This window comes from Trachemys scripta, chromosome 1 (genome assembly GCF_013100865.1).
Source record: "Trachemys scripta elegans isolate TJP31775 chromosome 1, CAS_Tse_1.0, whole genome shotgun sequence".
Classification (NCBI taxonomy): domain Eukaryota; kingdom Metazoa; phylum Chordata; order Testudines; family Emydidae; genus Trachemys; species Trachemys scripta.
In genome coordinates, this window is record NC_048298.1 from 239,164,874 (window position 1) to 239,186,127 (window position 21,254).

The window sequence follows — 21,254 nt, forward strand, 5'->3', positions numbered from 1 at the left end:
AGAAATGGCAAGATATGGATATGGCCATGATGGCGAGGCTCGAGAGATGGGAATAAGATTCATGTGCTGGGGAGTTGGGTATAGTGGTATTGTCAGCAGTGTTAGAAGATAGAGCTGGAGCAGGTATGGGTCTAAAGAGTTAATTTTTGATCCTGTTACTGGTGGTCTATCCAAACAGCCTCTAGACAGGCTGAGATGTGGGAAAGGTCAGGAGTGGGAAGGCTAGTCTGTAAGTTGCCATTATAAAGAGAGTAGTTGAATCTACGTGATCTGAGGAGCTCATCTAAGTAAAAGAGGAGGAGCAGGGGCCATAAACTGAACTTTAGGAAAGCAGGAATATAGTAGAATTACCCATTTAAAATACACTGAATCTCCAAAGAAGTAAGAGGGGAACCAAGAGCAGTCAGAGTTGTTGAGGACAAGATGCCATGAAAGGGGAGTATAACTGTATTAAAAGCAGCAGAAAGGTCAAGGAGAAATAGGATGGAATAGTGGCCCTAAGGGTCTGGTGACAGCAGTTTCAGTGAAGCAGACTGGAAGCCAGATATGGGTTGGGGGTGTTCTGTGGTGGAGCTGGAGGAGAGGACCACAAGACAGTGGTTTTAAATGGTGCATCTAATGAGTTTAGAAATGAAGACTGAAGATGGAGCCAAACTTGGAGAGGTCAGAGAGATGAAGGATCAACATTTTTGAGGCTGCAAGGAGACTAGAGTATGCTTGTATTGTAAGGGCAAGGAGCCAGAGAAGAGGTGGGGGAGGGGGAGCAGTGGACCCTTGGGTGGGTGTAAATGCTTTCCTTAACCCCCTCTACACTTTTTAGCTGGTGGATGCTGCCTATAGCATGAGTACAGTGACAGTCTTTCAACTGCCTTTAAGTGTTTATTCAAATGAAGGATAATAGGTTTGATTCTCATGCACTCTTTGCTGCTCTGGCAATGTAGTATAGCCTTATAGAGGGTGAAAATTACTTTCAGGCCACTTCATGCTGCCAAAGCAGTATAGAGTGGCCATAACATAAATGAAAATCAGGCCCAGTTTTGTGTGTATGTTGGGCTTTTGTTCTTTTGGTTGGGGGGGGGGGGTCTGCACATGTGGAATTCGTAAACTGCCCTTTCATGAGATGATTAGGTATCCAAACAATAATTGGGGAGATTTTTCATATTCAGGTAAATCTCTCTCAGCAGCTTGCTTTTACAAAGCTTTCCTTTTACCTTTTGCGGAATACAGAGCCTGAAAACTTCCCCAATCCCTTCTTTCTAGAATTTCCAAACTGTTCTGAGAGTGAAACTGGGTTCTTCCCTTCATATGCATCATTGCCAGTAATAAAAGTTCTGCATGGTGAATTGTGCCTTCAGATACATCTGTGCAGCCCCAATGTCTTTGGCGTTTGCCCTTAGTGATAAAATTAGTAAGCAGTTTTAATGCACGAGAAAGCAAGGGAATTGGATTCCATTCTTGTAAGTTTTGACAACTTTTTGATTGGTAATGCACATTCAACACAACTACATTTGCCCATGAGGGGCGCAGCTATGCCTCCGAATACACAGGAGCAGATTTATTTAGTAAGAAAGTGCCTGTTATACATGGTAATTTTTCAGAGTAAAAACACACTTTCGGAACTCTAGAATATATATAGACTGAGGTCAAATATCCATATTAATATTGTTAAGCTTGTTGGTTACATTCAGCAGTTAGTGAGCTTGTGGAGTCCCACACTTGACTTAGTTGGCATGGCTGTAATCTCACTAAGCTGTTTTGCTCTTTCCTCTCATACATCGCTGAGGGTCACTCCTCACCAAGTGCTCTTGCTTGTGGAATTCTAAATATGTTGCTCTTGTCATCTGTTGTGCTAAAGGTTATGGGTGAAGCTGCCAGCTCCACTTACTGTAAACAATTTGCAGTATAAAACCCTGCTCTCAGTTAGCTGTAACTTTGCCAAACTACAGCTGTTTGGGCTGAAATTTTCCATGCTGGGTTTTTGTCTCAGGCCAATTTTTTTTTTATTTTACTTTTTTTTTCTACAAAAACTATTCAGCCATTTATGAGAGCAAAGAGGAAAATACTGTGTTTTGTCAATGTTAGTCTTACCACAGTTTCACAGAGAAGCTGTAGCACTTCTCCGCTTAGAAGCAGGGTCTTGAAATTTCGCAGGGCAGGGGCTCTAAAGTCAGATGCTTTTTGCTGTTTCCATGAGAATGCACCAGATCTGCCTGAGCTATAAGCTTCTGAAAATGGCCATTTGCAAATACTCAGACTTGTTAGCATTTGGCAGCTAAATTCTCCAAAGATTTTTGTCTGCACTGAGCATGTTCCAACCCAGGACTGACCAGGACTTTTCCAGCAGTTGCTCCTCCCACCTGCTGTGGCACAGAGCAGCAAAACTGAGAACAAGGCCATCTCTCCTGTGCTCTTTGCTCCCCCTGTTGGTACCCAGACAATGTGGAGGAGGAAGCAGCCTGACAAATACAGAAGAGTGAGTACCTGGATGGGACAGAGGCAGGTTAGTGGAGGGGGTGAAAGAGGATAGTGATAAATAGAAGAAGACTGGGCCAGACAGAAAGGGACAAGCTAGGGAGGTATATGCTATAAGACCAGAGTAGAAGGGTCTGTAATCACTAAGAACACACTCCCTATCAGGGACTTGGAATTGAGCTCTTGATTCCTGAGTCTCTGCTGTCTAGTAAATGCAAAGTGTGTGTCTTATCTGCTTCTAGTGGCTGGTCCACAGAGAGGATAATAGTGTACTGCTTAACTTCGGTTAATTCAAAGTACTAGAGGTTTGTGGATCTGAAGGTTCCAACTCTGCTGCTCACTTACCTGGGATTCTCTATGATGGAATTTCTGGATGTTGTTTATTTTTCTGGTTTGCATTTTTTTAAAAAGTAGGAAATTTCATTTAAACCTATGTTAAAAAAACATTGAGGTTGCAAAATCAAGCATTCGGAAGTTAGGCCAAAATTAACATTGCTTGTTCACCCTTAATGCGGCCACCTTGTATGTGTACATTATGATAGTCTTTAATTACGTGATTACATTTCCTTCCCCCGCAGAATCCCTTCTTCAGGGTATGGGATGAATGACATTCACTGAATGAATTTGCTCTATGGTGAGCAAAGAGATTCTTGGGGAAATAGGGAGGGTTTGTTTTTGTTTTTTTTAATCCAGACTTAATGAGCTTTTGTTGTTTTTGCTACCTTTGTAGGTCAGCCTCTCCAAATCGCTTAGAGATACCACAAGCAGACTCGCAGAGTTAGGATGGCTACACAATAAAATAAGAAGATACACAGACCAGAGGAGCTTGGATCGTGCCTTTGGGCTTGTAGGTCAGGTACGCTGGATACAAAGATGGCTAGGTTACAAAACTTTTGTTTCATTTCCTTTAGGAATTGCTGGATCTAGAAATACAATATGGGAATGGTGGGGAGACTCTGGAGAATTCATAACTTGATGTCCTTCCGTATCATTTGATTTACTCCTGTGTGGACTGTCATTGTTGGCTATGAGCCAAAGTCTGGGTGTAGGGTAAAGGAGCTCTCAGCTGAGTCATAATAGGGTTCATTCTTGCTAGTCCTATGGAGCAGTCTTGCCCTTCTATCCTTAGTTGGGAGTGCCTCCTCCATAGACTTGATTTAAATTTTTTTAAGTTTACTTTTATATTTAAAAAAAATTTAAAAAAATCCAGGAATTGGCATAGTGGCATCTCTGAGCTAATTAAAGTGTGCCCACTTGCATTGTTAGGAGAGAGATTCTGCTTTACTTTTTCGTTCTCCCCTGAAAAATGTGTAAGGGAACACTCTTGACTAGCTTTTAGATGACGTTCATTGATATTAAATAAAATACTGCACTACTGAGGCTAAATGCAAATCGCCAGTTATCTGCTGCCATTTCTTTTGAATGCAACATCAAAAGAATGTCAATTTTTGTTTTTATAGGTTCCATCATCATGATTTATAGTCTGCAGTAACTTCACAGCTGCTGTAAAACCTAAAACCACATTTACTGCTAAGGCATTCCCGTTTCCTCTCACTTGCTCCCTCTGTAAAACTGGATATTATTCCTTCTGAGTCGTCAGAAATGTTGTTGTCCCTGCCTCTAGCCATAACATCCTACCTAATCTGCAAAGAAAGTGAAGTGCTCCTCCCTTCAGTCTAATTTTTCTTGAGGTCAGTAGAGACACTATGGTGCTTTCTACTTTTCTATTGGTTTTTATTCTGTCCCCTTCTGACTGTCCTTTTTTCATTCTAAATAATATATAATAAAATATTAACAATTATTTTCTAAAGGCTAATATTGACATCCATGTTTTATTTGGTGTGTGTGTGTGTGTGTGTGTGTGTGTGTGTGTGTGTGTGTGTGTGTGTGTGTGTGTGAAAAACTCAATTTCTAGGTGAGGTTTCCTAACCTCTTTCCTAGAATAGTTTCCTGCTTATGCTTATTTTCACTGTCTCTGGTTTTAGTCTTTCATTTCACAAAACAGGAGACTGTAAATTCCTCAGTAAACTAAATGTTTTATATCTCTGACTTCAAGTACAAATTTCAGGCCCTGTGTAGAATGCTGTGTAGGCCATCAAGTGTATCTGTATAACTTTCCATTCATGATTTGTGTCTGAGACTAGCATTTGTATGACTTCTATGGCACCAGTGTATGAAGATAAAGCTGTATAATTTACTTAAACTGTCAGTAACTAGGCAAAAGATCATGTTTTATCATTCTTGAACACTTCATTTGACAATTTCAGATGCTGCATGCTCAGCATTAAGAACTTATTATTGCAAATATACTGTGCAGTTGAAAGCTTCTTTAATTTGCTGTCTCAGAAAATCTCATCCTTATTTAGAGCACACGCAGAAAATTACACATTTATTTTAAGCCTAAACCACCTGTATATGTTACTGTTAACCCAGCTTTTTGATTGACATATGAGGGTCAGAAACTAGCCTGTCAGTTATTAGCAATACGTGTCAGATATACTGCGCATTGACCTTTTATTTTTCCACCTACACTACTTAACTGTAACTACTTTTCCAGGATAATCAGCAGTGAAATATAATTACTTTACATGTTCACACATTCTCAAAGAAAATATCAAAGTAGGGTTGAGGTGCTAAGCATTTTAAATTCCCTCTCTTGAGCACAAGTTCTACTTTCCCCTTGAAACCATGTTGTAAGCCATGTCAGACTTCTAGGATAATATCCAGTTTTCATTGCATACTTTGTATCCCAAACCTTATTTTACCAAGTAATTGCAATTGGCCCTGAGTGCAAATTTGAACTATTAAAGTTCATTTATTTTACTGATGATCTGATGTCCAGTATGACTGTAAATGCTTTGAATGCTGAAGTTAGAAATGTTTGACATAATGAATGTGGAGAAATAACATTTAACTAGTGCCTTTGAATGTTATCTTACTATAGACCCTACTTTGCCCTTCAGTTTAATGGGCACTGCTTTGGTAGATTACTAAATTGTGCTGAAGAAACAAGTGAGAAGAAATGGAAAGTAGGGTTACATGTCGTGGAGTTTTTATTCTTCAGCAATCTGTACATAACTCTTGACCCCTCTCTGGAATAGGATAAATTTATTCTCTCTTGCATTTCTCTTTCTTGCTCATAAAATCAAATTGAAGAGAGGAACACTTTCACTTACTTTAAAGGATAGGATGAAATGTCAATACTGGTCACTTTTTTCTTAATCTGGAAAAAAGATGATTCTTTTGATAAGGGACTTAAATTTCTGGAAGGAAAATTGGGATTTCTCTTCCTTCTGTCAGTAATAATTATTCAATGGGCTACCTCTAAGGTAGCAAATAGTTAGTTTACTTTTACAGAGTACTGTTAGCTCCAGTTTTTTACTTTGGATTTGCTTCACTTGGTTTTAGGGGTAGGGAGTAAAAAAATTTCACTTAGCTGTATATGATGTAGCAGACTTCTTTATGTAAATATACTGACATGGACTGTTTTCAGTAAAATTTGTGAAGGCAGATATCAAAATTGCTGATTTACTTTGATTATGAAATAGCTAAACTACTTTAACACTTTAGCAATCATTTGTTACTTGAAATAGATTAAAAAGCAACACACATTTCTGTCACAATTCAAAAATGGTAATCAATTTTTGAAAATTAAATTAGTCTTTTTAGCCTACTGTGCCAGGTTAATAGAATTAATAAATAGTAATAATGGAGAATATTTCATATCCTCTCCTAGATCAATTTCCACCCAAATAATAAAATTATTTCTGGCAAAATGTTTTCAACTGCCTTTAGAAAAATATTTAATCAAAACTGTAGTTCAGTTATTTTTTTGGTTATACTCTAGCAATATAGTCCGCCTTGGAAGAAGATGACCAAATGGTCTGTGATGCGTTTGTTTCTGATGGAGTGCTGTATTTGCAACTGCTCAAAGCTCATTTAAGTCAATGAAAGTCTTTCAGTTGCAGTGGTTTTCAAAATTTGTAGGCCCTTTCCACATAATGTAGTCTACTGTGGACCCCCATCTGAGATACGGACATAATATACCTTTGATTAGATTGCCAAGTCTTACTAAATAAAATGCGTTGTCCGCCACTATAGGATTTTTCTTGCATACCCCCTGATGAGCGCTCGCGTTTCCCAGTTTGAAAACCATTATTCTATTGACTTCTTTGAGCTTTGGGTCAGGCCTTTGTAAATTGAACCATACCATCATGGAGTGCACCTTTCAGACCATTTAAACTTTTCATTATTATTGGTCTTCCTTTCTTCAGTGTCAGGTGAGGAATGGCGAGTGGTTATCGCATGTTCCAATACCAAAATGTACAAGCAGTACCTAAAGAGGGAATATTAATTCTTTTCAAAGCACCACAGAAGAATGTACTGGCTTGCCCATGATGTATACAGACCTTTTCTTTATATTAGATACTAGTCTTTTAACTCTACGTTTTTATTATTTAACATTTATATTGCGGTCTTGCCTAGAGGCCTTAATTAAGTTGAGATCCTTTTGTGCTAGGCACAAACACAGCAAATGCCATTCTTGCTCCCAAGAAGTCTGTAGTCTTCATACAACTGATATGCACAATGCTGTTGTACTGCTCATATATTTTTTTTAACCATTTGAGAACCCAATTACTTTAATCTAAATTCTGACATCAATACCCTATCAGTAGAATTAAGTTGGCAGCCAGCAGAAACTTTCTTGTTCCCTGACTGACAATGTATATACCTGTTAGCTGCATGCTGAAGAGACAGGCAGCAGCTGGTGCATTCATATCATCTTTCCAGATGATACTTCATTTGGCTTTCTTGAAGACATTTTAGTTAGGTTTGGGTTTTGAAAAAAGACGCAATCTTAATATCAATGTTTTAAAATGATAGATAAAAGTGAAAATGGAAATAGCATTTATTTGATTTTTTTTTTTTTTTTTTTTTTTCCCCCCCACCCCTCTCAGAGTTTTTGTGCTGCCTTACACCAGGAACTCAAAGAATACTACAGGCTTCTCTCTGTTTTACACTCCCAGGTAAATTAATACTTCTGATTGGTTCTTGAGTTCACCCTTTCATGTTTACAAATCGCTAAATAATTTTCTAGACAATTGTGACTTTTGGTTAGACAGTGTTTATTTAGCTAATTGATACAATATGAGCATTATAAAAGCAGGAATCTGGTTGGTGAAGGGTCTCACTATGTGGGCATCTGGCAGCCATGAAGTAAGATACCAGGTGTGTCACTCTGAAGCCTGGAATGTCTATAGAGACCGTATGAAGTAATGGAAACAGCTACAAGCATGGTTGAGGACTCTTGTGTTCAGAGTATCACCTGGTTGAATCATCCCTCAGTTTTGCTGTCTATTACCATCCATTTTTTAAATTCTCAGCCATTTTGATTTCATCAATTACATCTGTGCACATTTCTTCTTTTAGTGCTTGCATATGTCCATTGCAGTGTAGGTGTGTGCATGCCTCTTTGCACTGGTGTAAGAGAGTTTTCCTTAGTGGTACCTGTAGAGGTGGCCCTGCCCATTGCCAAGCTCCTTGTGTTGGAAAGCAAGGGTAGAAAGGGTGGAGTCACCCCACCCTCACTTCTTTCTCACAAAAAAGTTTGTGGTCAGAGTGTCAGTGTTCCTAGTGGTCTCTTTACCTAGTGATATTCTTTTAAGCAAAAAAAAAAAAAAAAAAAAGAATTTCTAACTTTTTATTAATTTTTTTAGTGTTTTATTTGGATTATTTTAGCTTTCAGGCTAACATTTGCTTAGCAGGGCCTCTGGGCCCCACACAATACTGGGATGACCCTATACCAAGGTCCCCGAGGATCAAGCCTTGCATGGGCTGCTGAAAACCTGTGCCCATCACTTTCCCTAAGTTGTGCTATCTGAAGTGCTTGGAGAAGGGTCACGTTAGAGACAGGTGCTCCATTTATCATGGTTTTAAGACCAAGACAAAAACTGAGGGAGGGGTGTCTCCACTGCATCCTGGTGAAGGCAGCCCTGAGACTAGCTTTGGAATGCCCTTGGTTGTCGAAGGGAAGCACCTCAGTAACCCCTCTCAAAGTGCTTCCCTAGCATTACCAGCAGAGCAGATCCCCATCACTAGGTCCATTGTCTTCGAAGTCTAGGGCTTCTGAACAGTCCTGACCAGTGTTTTCCCCAGGAATTGAAATTAGAGGTGGTGTTCGAATTTACCAGAGGGGTTGGAAAATGACTAAATTAGCAACGGTGCCTAGTTGACCACTAGAGGGACGTGGGGAGTTCAGGGGGCTGTAGGGAAATCCCTGGTCCTGACGTCTGAAACATAAGAATAATTCGGTACTGGTCCTTCAAAGTCCAGATCTCTGCCTTTCATGCCTCATACACAGGATATGTTCAGAAATAATGGCAAAAGTTACAGGCATCCTTCTCTTTCCTCCTCTTCTGCAGCTACCAGTTCATCTAGGCAAACTGGGTCCTTTTAACAAACATTTTGACACAGAGGTCAAAAGCAGTCTATCATTCCTCAGAGTACCATTTTTCTCCACCCCAGTATTTGCCAACATCTGTCCCACTTCCTGAGTGCTTGGGCCCTCATCACCATGGATCAGTGGGTCCTAAGCGTGGTGGAAATGGGATACACCTTTCGATTTGTTTCTTTACCTCCTTTCCTATCCCCTTTCTCTGTCCCTCTTTAGGGACCACTCTCACAAAAATGTGCTACTTCAGGAGGTCCAATTTCTCATTCTCCTCCTGCGGGGGCCATACAGGAAGGTCCCTTGTTGTTTAGGGGATTGGATTTTAGTCCCTAAATTTCCTAATCCCGAAAGCAAATAGATGGATAGAATCCGTGAATGTTTGCATGGGAGTTTCCTTTGTTCCCGCACATTAAACACTCAGGTTGGGGATCTCAGGTCTATTTTAGATCTAAGACAGCTAAACAAATTCCTAAAGAAAATAAAATTCTGGATGGTCACTCTAGCTTCCATTATCCCTTCCCTATATTCCAGTGACTGGTATGCTGCTCTCGACTTAAAAGGCTCCTATTTTCACATGGCTATTTACCAGAGCCACTGAAAATTCCTCAGGTTCATAATTAATAGATCCCACTACCAATTCACAGTGCTGTCCTTTGGTCTGTCAGTAGCTCCTTGTGTTCACAAAGTGGATAGCTGTGATAGCGACATTCCTGCGAAAGACAGCCATCCACATATTCCCCTGCATAGATAACTGGCTAGTAAGAGGCCAGTCCAGGTCGCAGGTATTGCTCTGGCCACTATACAGTCCACTTTGGACATGCTGGGGCTCCTAATCGATATGGAGACATCTACCCGGACCTCTATAAAGGCTAAATCTTTCCTGCCAGGGCTGAGATGCCAGACAATGCAGGATATTGCTCTAGATCTAAAGGCACATCCTGTTACTACAGTATGAAACTGCCTCAAGCTTCTAGGGCATATGGCGGCGTGCAATTACATGGTGCAGCGTGTCAGGCTGCACTTTAGGGAGCTACAAGGTTGACTAGCGTAGGTGTATTTACAGGCCTGTCCTCATGTGGACATGGTGGTTCAAATACCTGCTCAGATCTTGTCCTCCCTGCACTGGCGGATAGAATCCGTGAATGTTTGCATGGGAGTTTCCTTTGTTCCCGCACATCAGACACTCACCATATGTCTCAGATGCATCTGATCTAGGTTGGGGAGTCCCTTTTGGACACAAGGTCTTTGGTCTATTCATGATCTACAGCTTCATATAAATATTTGAGAGCTTCGGGCCCATCCATTTAGCTTGCGTGGTGTTCCTTTCACATATCAAAGGGTAGAATTTGTTGGTGCTCACAGAACACAGCAGTTGTGTTCTATGTAAACAAATGAGGGGGTCCCAGTTGATGAAGTTATGCCAAAAAGTGATTCTGCTTTGGAGTTTCTGCATTGTCAGCAGATTACTAAGCAGGTCATTCGAAGGTCACCATTAGTGGTCTCTCTGTTCAGATGTGTCAATTTTCCATATTTGGGGAATTCCCCAGGTGGACTTGTATGCAACAAGAGCCAAAAAATAAAATAAAAATAGTAGTCATTTCTGAGCAGATCACAACCCAGGTTCGTTGGCAGATGCTATCCTCCTACCCTGGTCTAAGGGCCTGCTATATGCCTTCCCTCCAATTCTGCTTCTGCCCAAAGTCTTGTCTTGTCCAAAGTCAAATAAGATTGTGCTCACCTTATACTTATAGCCCCAGCATGGTCCCATCAATATTGGTTCTTGACTCTACTAGCCCTATCAGTCAGATTTCCAGTGTCGTTCCTACAAGATGTGGCTGTAATCTCCCAAGACCACATGTGCCTTCTTCATCCCAACTTGCAGGCCCTCCACTTGACAGCATGGATGCTTCGTGGCTGACACTTTTGAAAGAAGTTTGCTCTAAGGGAGTTCAGAAAGCTCTTCTAAATAGTAAAGAGCCTTCAATGAAGACTATTTATCTTGCTAAATGGAAAAGATTCTCCATTTGGTCCACACAGAAAGGCATTTCCCTGACTTGATCAATTCACCATAAATTAAACTCTCTCTTATTCCTGAAACCGCAAGGGTTAGTTGTTAGCTGCCAGGTGGACTATGAGGGAACTATCTCAGCTTTCCACCCTCCTGTGGATAACTGCTCGCTTTTTTCAAACGCTATGTCTGTCAGGTTTCTGAAGGGTTTGGGCAAATGATATCCACAGGTACACTGCTGGGTCCCCCTGTGGAACTTAAATTTAATTCTAGCGAAGTTAATGGGTCCCCCCCCTTTGAGCCAGTGGTGACCTCTGTTCTCTGTTGTACCTTTCTATGAAGGTGCCTCTCTTGGTTGCTATTGCCTCAGTCAAGAGTAGAGTAATTGCAAGCCTTAGTATCAGAACCTCCGTATACAATCGTTGTTAGAGACGAGATTTGCCTTCAGCCTCACCCAGAGTTCCTCACTTGTGTGGTTTCCAGTTTTCACATTAACCAAACAGTTTATTTACTGGCTTTCTTTTGAAAGCCTCATTTGAGTAAAAGCAAAGAAAAGTTTCATATTCTAAATGTTAGAAGAGCTTTAGCTTTTACTTGGATCAGGCTAGGCTATGCACAGAGCAGCATGGTTACAGGCCTTCAGATTCCTGTAGAGGTGCAACAAACCATTGAGGACCCCCCCTTTCAAGGGTTGTCCCTTGTTCTCATCCAAGACAGATGAGGCTTTGCACACTCTAATAGACTCTAGTGGTGCTGTAGTTCTTGGACCTCTAGACACCCATGACAGAGGACTAAATGTGATCTGCAGTACCAGCTCAGACAGCAATACTACCCTTTCCAGCAGCCTGATCAATCCAAGAGGAGGCAAAGATCACAAAGAAAGAAGCCCTTGTCTTTCTCTTCATCTCAGCAATCAAAGGTCTCCAAGCTGTCATTTTGACTTTTCGGTTGAGGACAGTGTACTATCCAGTATGGATCTCACTGATCCTTCCCCACCTTTCTGGGACAGGTTGTCCCATTTTCTGTGCTTGGTAATTCATCGCCTCAAAGAGCTGGGTGCTAAGCACAATGGAATCTGGATGGAAATTTCCTCCTTCAGGGATCACTAGTCTGTGCTAAGACAAGAAGTGCAGGCTCTTTATCAGGGGTCTCAAACTCAATTTACCTTAAAGCCAGTGCCAGTCCTCAAATCCTCCTAGTGGGCCAATAATGTCACTGAAGATGGTGTTCAGAAAAGAAAACATTTATATTGTGTTTTTTATTTCGAATTTATTAGAAATAAAAATAGTCATACAACTTTCTACAATTCTTCACCTCCCAGAGAGTTTTTAGTGTTTGCCAGACACCTGGCAGTGCTTCAGTTCTGTCAGTTTGTTGATGTTTGGCCTCAGTGACTGAGCAGTTCAAACCTTCAGGATTGCAGCAAGGTGTGTGCATCAGATAGTTGTGTTTGGTCCACTTTCCCACACTCCATGCTCTGCTGACAGCAGGACCTTGCTGGGCTGGGCCTCGTTGGGCACAAAAGTGGCTGAGGAGGAGGCATAGTCATGGTCTGCCCACTGGTCAGATGCAGGAGGTGGTTCTAACGCTCCCTGTGTGTCTGGGATTATGCTCCCATCAGGTTCAGTGCCTCTTGGTGCTCCTGCTGAGATGGCCCTCTCCTACGCAACCTACCAACATTACATGGGACAGTGGGTAAAAAAGTAAATAAAGGGCCCCATTTCATTACATAGACTTGCAGTGCCAACAGCTAGAAGGAACATCTTTCCTTTCTTCTTATCTTATCTGCAGGCACCAGACACATTGCCTCCGTGCAGGCATCATCCTCCGGAGCTCCCGTTGGCCACAGAGTCAGCGCTTGGGGAGGGGGAACAGAGGCAGCATGTCCCGTTGGCGCTGTCATTGGAGCCTCATGAGTCACACCACCTCCCAGCCTGTTTCCCACCCTTTTCTCTCGCTCCCTTGGCCTCATGCTGCCCTGGCTAACTCTGCCCGACAACTAATGATGCTGACTCTGCCTGGTGACTAGTGATGGTATCCTCTGTCCCTCTTCCCCAGCCAATGGGAGCTGTGTGGGGGGGGCGGGGAAAGGGGGACCCAGTGCCTGCAGCAGACAGAGCTGGTGGCGTGGCTGCATTTTTCCTGCCCACTCCCCTTCCTCGTCCAGCAGCCACCCGGATGAAAGAATTTTTTTAAAAGTTTCCGCGGGCCACAGTGGGGAGGTTCTTGGGCCACAGATGGCCCGTGAGCTGGGACTTTGAGACCGCTGCTCTATATTCTTTGGAACCATAGAGGGCATGCTCTTGTGTCATCAGAGCAGGGAATTTTATTCCCATTACCTTCTGATACCCAAAGATAGAGGTGGTCTCAGACCATGTTAGACATTTAGAACCTCAGCAAATACATCAAGAAGATGAAGTTCTGCATGGTGTCCTTAGCTATGATCATCCCTTTCCTAGATCCAAGAGAATATTATACTGCCTTCAACTTGCAGGACACTCATTTCTAAGAGGCGATCCATCCTGGCCACAGGAGGTTCCTCATGGCCAGTGTAGGAGACTACTATTACCAATTAACCATCTTACTCTCAGAGCTGACAACAGACCGAAGGATATTTACCAAATGTATGTGATAGTGGCAACTTGCCTGCCCAAAAGAGACAGATCTATATCCTTATCTGGATGAGTGATGGTTCAGGGCTGGTCCAAACATCATGTGCAGGTCGTTGTCCACGAAATCCTGAGTCTCCAACATTCTGGGCCTAAAACTGAACAAACACAAATCAACTTTCTGTCTCTTACAGAATTTATGGGTGCAGTCCTTGATTTGACCTCTGCCAGTGCTTTTGTACTGCTTGCTAGGTTCCACATGGTCTTCAAATCACTGCAAGGACTGACTCCATGATCACATAGTGTCATGTACCTATGTCACTCCTCTATGGTAGGCTGCTTTATAGGCATCGCTCGCCTCTGTCTATTGTCCTTATATTCATCACCTAGACAATCTGGTGCAGATTCTGGACAAAGTACTGTCACCAGCTCTTGATACTCTGTCTACTGAGGATGATCCCCAATGTAAAAAGCAGGGGAAGAACAGAATATTGGCACCGATCTTGTGAAGATTTCCTAGCACTGATTTCAAAGGAAGTCTGGCTCCTTAACTGGCACTGTAGTGGTTCAGGATTTGCAGAGTCATATTCTTTATACTCAGACTTTGCCTAGACTGAAACTTCAGTCTGTATACAGGATTCTTGCTTTCTTGGTTCATCTATTATCCTCTGAACAGTTTCCTGATCTGTTAGCTCTGGAATTCCTAGTTAGTGATTACAAGGGTCTCCCTTTAGCTCTACAATTGTCCAGCGACTGAGTACCGTTCACCTTTTCAGTTCCAAGGGCTGTTAAGCCCCCTGTGCTCTCAGAACTCAGATTTTTCAGCTTTTTACATATATTGTCATGGTCCTCCCTACAAGCACCGCCACTCTGTGTCAAATGTCATTGGTATTGTTTCCACCAGCAGTGAACTGTGATGTAATACCAGTCTGCCACCTCTCTCCCTCATTTCCAATATGAGCAGGGAGGATAGTCATGATGCTCTTTTGAACGATGGAGTCCCTGTGGGTGGTGGCCACAGATGGCTCATCTGGTGATGATATATGTTACTGTGTAGTATCTCTGCCAGATGACTTTCATCAGACCCAAAAGCTGCTGGACAGCTCATATATATCAATTGGAGACTGCGTTGGTCACTGTGGAAACAGATTTCCGTTTAACATCGTTCAAGCTAAACTGAATGATAGGATGTCCCTTCTGGTCAGTAAGGGACTGTTTATACCCAGTTAACAGTATTTGACTAACAGAGTCCTGTTCGCTGGCAGTCTCCAGGGAAGTGGACAGAATATATTTTATTTCCTACAACATGCAAGAGCCAACTCCCTTGTAGTTTCTGATGCATTAGGAAAGACTTAAGGGTACTAAATTTATCCATTCTGCCCCTTCAATAAGGATGGATGCAGAATTTACTCATTTGGTTGACAGGAAATCTCATTCATTGAGGTGTGTGGGCATCAAAGTATAGGACTGGAAGGGACCTCGAGAGGTCATCTAGTCTAGTCCCCTGCATGTATACTGCTTACACATTTTACACAATTACCGGGTACACTGTCCACATGCCCTCTGGGCTGATAGCTTCAATCCCTGAATACCAGAGACAAGCAACAAAAAATCTTGCTGCAGATGGCAGTGTTATGATCTACTGTGCCTCCCTGGGACTCCTCCAATTCTTGCACCAGTGTCTTGGCCACATAAGTCAGTTTGCATAGATTCTCCATGACTCCTTGAGCCCTGTTCCAGAATAACCAGGATGAATAGAGAATTTAACCTGTGAAGCTCAGGGTGCTTTTAGTGTTTGTGTGGTGGGGAGTGGGAACAGAGGGAATGATGAAACCTCAGTGAGGCTGAAACAACAATGACAATGGCTTGCGCCCATGGTCTTTTCTGCTACCAGCTAAGGAAAGAAGAAATCCAGTCTCCTACCAACTCAGGAAAGAAGAAATCCATTTACATTGGCTTAATCTTCTAACTGTTGTCTGGATACAGACAATACAGAAGACCTGTTCCAATAGCCTTTCATCCTTTCTTCTGACGCCATCTCTTCCCTGTCTCTTTGCAGATGGGTTTGTGAGGTTCTATGATGCCTGGTGTGAAGAAATTGCCTTAGATTGCTGGGTATCCAGAAGCCTTAATTCAAAGTTACTTCATATATAGAGCCTCATCAGACTGCCTCCCAACCCCTGTTACCCATCCCTCGTCAGGAATACACTCATAAGAACGACTACACTGGGTCAACCCAAAGGTCCATCTAGCCCAGTAGCCTGTCTTCTGACAGTGGCCTATGCCAGGTGCCCCAGAGAGAATGAACAGAATAGGTAATCATCAAGTGAGCCATCCCTTGTCACCCATTCCCAGTTTCTGGCAAACAGAGGCTAGGGAAACCATCCATGCCCATCCTGGCTAATAGTCATTGATGGACCTATCCTCCATGAAGTTATCTAGTTCTTTTTTGAACCCTGTTATAATCTTGGCCTTCACAACATTCTCTGGCAAGGAGTTCCACAGGTTGACTGTGCAGCGTGTGAAAAAATACTTCCTTTTGTTTGTTTTAAACTTGCTGCCTATTAACTCACGGAAGTTATTCTCTTCTGACTTATACTTCTAATCTCCATGAAGGTTGATGGCCTCCACCCAATCTTAGATGTAAGCAGTCTAAACAAATACATCAGAACTTCAGAATTCAGGACAATCACCATAGGGAATGGATGTTTGATCTCCATACCAAGGAGGCTGTGTGGCTCTTGACTTGAAAGATGCCTACTTTCACGTTGGTACAGAGAAGTTGCACAGGAATACCTGAGCTTTTGCTAAAGAGAAAAAACATCTCCAAGAAGTCAGCAGTGCTGTGTATTTTTTTTTTTTTTTCCTTCAAAGTCTCTGGTCGTAATGACATCCCACCTAAGAGAGAGTACATGTTTTTCTGTATTTTAAAGGACTGGCTTCTCAAGGCCAGATCGCAGTAGGGGCTCTTCTGTTCTCTAGATTTAACATGTCATTTTGGGCTCAAAATCAACTGGCAAAATTTGAAACTGTTCATTTGTCAAGACCTGTCCTTTTTGTAGGAGCAGTACACTTTGAACATAGACAACTTCTGCAGCCCTAGTCAGAGAATCTTAGAATATCAGGGTTAGAAGGGACCTCAGGAGGTCATCTAGTCCAACCCCCTGCTCAAAGCAGGACCAATTCCCACTAAATCATCCCAGCCAGGGCTTTGTCAAGCCTGACCTTAAAAACCGCTAAGGAAGGAGATTCTACCACCTCCCTAGGTAACCCATTCCCGTGCTTCACCACCCTCCTAGTGAAAAAGTTTTTCCTAATACCAACCTAAACCTCTTCCACTGCAACTTGAGACTATTACACCTTGTTCTGACATCTGGTATCATTGAGAACAGTCCAGATCCATCCTCTTTGGAACCCCCTTTCAGGTAGTTGAAAGCAGCTATCAAGTCCCCCCTCATTCTTCTCTTCTGCAGACTAAACAATCCCAGGTCCCTCAGCCTCTCCTCATAAGTCATGTGCTCCAGCCCCCTACTCATTTTTTGTTGCCCTCCGCTGGACTCTTTCCAACTTTTCCACATCCTTCTTGTAGTGTGGGGCCCAAAACTGGACACACTACTCCAGGTGAGGCCTCACAATGTCGAATAGAGGGGAATGATCACGTCTCTCGTTCTGCTGGCAGTGCCCCTACTTATACTGCCCAAAATGCCGTTAGCCGCCTTGGCAACAAGGGCACACTGTTGACTCATATCCAGCTCCTCGTCCACCATGACCCCTAGTGCCTTTTCTGCAGAACTGCTACCTAGCCATTCAGTCCCTAGTCTGTGGCAGTGCATGGGATTCTTCTGTCCTAAGTGCAGGACTCTGCACTTGTCCTTGTTGAACCTCATCAGGTTTCTTTTGGCCCAATCCTCTAATTCGTCTAGGTCCTATCCCTACCCTCCAGCGTATCTACCACTCCTCCCAGTTTAGTGTCATCTGCAAACTTGCTGAGAGTGCAGTCCATGCCATCCTCCAGCTCATTAATGAACAAAACCGACCCTTGGGGCACTCCGCTTGATATCGGCTGCCAACTAGACATGGAGCCATTGATCACTGCCCATTGAGCCCAATGAGCTAGCCAGCTTTCTATCCACCTTTATAGTCCATTCATCCTGCCTATACTTCATGACAGATACCTCCAAACTAGGATGGGGAACCTGCTTCCAAGATTTACACACATGGATTCTGCAGTCAGGCCAGGGCCTTGTCCTAAGTGCTTTTATTTTGAAGCTTGTTTGGTTGGTCGGTCGGTCCAAATCCTGAATTGCTGTTTTGTTGATCGATTAGAGACTCCTGCCAACCTTACAGCACAGGGTACTCTGCTCCAAGCAAGCAGCCACACCTGGCAGACTAAGGCAGAGAGCACCTGCAATATCACGTGACCCTGAAGAGCAGAGTAGCCCTACCTCCCACACACAGTGCATCGCTATTGCATTCATCTGATAGCGCTACTCTTACTGGGAGTACAAAATGTCCAGGCAGGCTCCCTGTGCAGAAGATGACAAGACCAGTGACTGATCTCTAAAAACATCAGTGGTTTACGATTACTTCTGCCCTTGGAGAACACATGCAATAGATCTTCACCACCAGCGAAAACAGTGTGTCATGACTTTTGCTCAAGAGCAAGTATAGATCAGGAGTCCCTCACAGATTCATTCCTCCTGGATTGGTGCAAAGACCTTTTTATAGGCATTCCCTCCAAAGCCTCTCGGATCCAGACTCCTACAAAAAATCCACAGAGGCAGTGTAAAAATTCTTCTGAATGCATCAGTGTAGTCCAGACAGCTCTCGTATGCTGATTTTTTCTGGTACACTTCCCCCAAGAGTCGCCACGTAGCTTTCATCCAACACCAGACCTGCTGTCTCAGACACTTGAGAGTATCCTCTCCCCTGATCTAGAATTGTTATATTTGGCTACCTCGATGATGGACTCTTTACTAGCTCTGTCCTCTTTTGCTCTACAAGAATAAGAGGTTCTTTTCCAGTCTAGGCACTTGCCCTTCCCAAGGGCTAAGGTCCGAGATGGAAGAGTTTCTTTACTTGGGCGATTATTACAGGGGTTGTTCCAGGTCCTCCTGTGTTCCTTTATATGGATTATTTGTGACACCTCAAGGAGTTAGTTCTGTCCCTGAAAGGCCATTAGCTGCAATTTTGGCATACCATCATCTTGTCCAATGCGTTCTTCCACTCTACAGCTATGTATTTCTTCGTGTATTTGCTTGTGTAGTGTCAGGTTAGGGTCCCCTTATTAACAGGGGTTGGCGCCCACCCATATACGATACAGCTGCTTCTGTGTATGTTTTAAGCAGATGCCCTTAGGGAAGATTTGCAGAGCAGCCACATGAATTTCAATTCACACCTTCATTAAGCACTGTTCATTAAATCTGAAGTAAAACTTTTTCAAAAGCACCCAAGTTCCATTTCCAGAAGTGACTTAGGCTCCTATATATTAATAGTACTCCATCTTTAAACTTTGTAGTTAACTTATTTGCTTTGTTGTGGTGACTTTTGGAGGAAAATTTCAAGAGGCTTTGTCCCATGCAGAATTAAAATCAAGCTGCTGCTGTCATGGTAGAAATTTCACTATTCATTCTGTTGCTCTCAGGATTTTTGTTTTACACATTTTGTTCTCTTTCCACTCGTTCTCTGAATAGCCTCTCCGGTTACCACCTGCTATCCTTCAGCATTGTTTCTCTGTCCTTTGCTGCTTTTGTAACTACCTATCCATCAAGCTGTCTGATGCTTCTGTTGCATACCGTCGTGTCTTCCCTACCCTCTTTCTTCTGTCAGATCCATTATTTTTACATTTTGCGCTGTGCTTTCATCTACACTTGATTCTTGGTTTCTTCTTATGTCAGTCTATGAAGTTTTAGCCTAAGAATTTTATGATTAAAATGTATGTATTGACTAGTTTCATGTAATAAAAAAACTAAACGAAGCTAACTTCAGAACAAAAATATAGAATATCTATTTTGCTGCCAGTATTTGAATGCTGTGTTTTGACTATGCCTGTGTGTTTTAATTTGATCAGCTGCAACTTGAAGATGATCAGGGTGTAAATTTGGGACTTGAGAGCAGTTTAACACTTCGTCGTCTTCTAGTATGGACATATGATCCTAAAATAAGACTCAAGACACTTGCAGCACTTGTCGATCACTGTCAAGGTCTGTTATTTTTTTTTTTAAATATTTCTTTATTTTTTAAAGTTTTGTAACTTCAGGAGTGATTGTGCATGCCAAGCATGGATGCCAGTTATATTAAATTAATTATATTTGAGATTAAACTAGTAGACATCTGGTAGTGATGTGGCTGGTTGAAGACCAGGTAAAAATGTTCACCTTCCCTTCAAACAAGTCTGTAAGCAGTAGATCCACCAGACTATCTTCAGCATTTTAAATAGATATTTACATAACCATAGTAATACTCTCACATACTTTTGTAAATTTACTTACTAAAAACACATTTTAAATTATTATATACTTTATTTCTTTTCCTGTTGTTGCTGGTTACCAGGCTATTTGTGCAGAAATGGAAGCTTTCTTCTCATCAAAATAATGCAGATTCTTCAAACTGCCCATCTAACTAAAACTCACTGAAATCTCTTGTACAGGATACATTTGAAAAAAAATTAGGGTTAATGGTCACTTTTTCATGTTCTTCATAACTGAAGGTTTCTTACTCTGTGGAGCCTGAAGATTAATGTTCGGCTTCAGAGAATTACACTAAGAGCTATGCTCTTTCAAAATGGCTGCCATCTCCCATTGCTGTAGTGAGTCTGAGTATTCCTCTGGTATAGAGGGTATATAGTCTGCCCTGAGGAAAGTTTGGCTTCACTCCCATTGGAAACAGTGGGAGGCTATGGCCATTTTGAAACCATTTCTTAATGGAAGAATGCATATGGCCTCGGTACCAGAGAGAACAGTGAGAAATGATTTTGTAAGAGGGTAGTTCATTGAGCTTTTCTGAAGAAAAAGATTTTATGTAGCAGTCTGTGCTGACAAACTTTCACTTATGCGACATAACAGTAAAGAGAGACCATTAATCCTAAATACACCTCTACCTCGATATAACACTGTCCTCGGGAGCCAAAAAATCTTACCGTATTATAGGTGAAACCGCGTTATATTGAACTTGCTTTGATCCACCAGAGTGCGCCCCCCGGAGCACTGCTTTACTGCGTTATATCCAAATTTGTGTTATATCTGGTGGTGTTATATTGAGGTAGCGGTGTATTTTATTTCAAAAGCTAGTGATTGCAGTAAAGCTACTCAGATTGCAAGACAAAGGAGGAAACTGAAGGGGAAGATAGGAAGGATTGGAGAGAGCAGGAGAACTCTGTGCATGCATGCTGCACACGGGAATGTAGGGAGGTGCAAGAGGCAAGGATAATTTAGAGGACGAGAGAGGAAATTGAAATGTAACCTCAAGCAGGGTTTATGGTTGGCTTGCTTCACCAGAGTAGTATAAAGCAAAAACTAACTGGCATGCTTGATCTTGCTTGCTTCAGGGTGGCATAAAACAACCAGAGCTTATCAGTGGATGTGTCCAAACATGTTAAAATACAGATTTAAGTTTGATATTTAAATCTTCCTTCTAATGTTTTTTTTAATTGTCATAATTCTAAATGTATGTCTACATTGCACATTCCTTTTGGTGGTGTGTAGAGTACATACCC

The 21,254-nt window shown here is 42.2% G+C and overlaps 1 protein-coding gene across 1 annotated transcript in view; it reads left to right on the forward strand.

Annotated features, from left to right (window-relative positions):
* TUBGCP3 (tubulin gamma complex associated protein 3) overlaps positions 1-21,254 on the forward strand; it is a 122,613-nt gene that overhangs the window by 39,390 nt on the left and 61,969 nt on the right. The window contains exons 8-10 of the mRNA XM_034758143.1: positions 3,203-3,328; positions 7,431-7,499; positions 19,611-19,743. Of these exons, the coding sequence (XP_034614034.1) occupies positions 3,203-3,328; positions 7,431-7,499; positions 19,611-19,743 (328 nt within the window). The remainder of the gene's footprint in view (positions 1-3,202; positions 3,329-7,430; positions 7,500-19,610; positions 19,744-21,254) is intronic.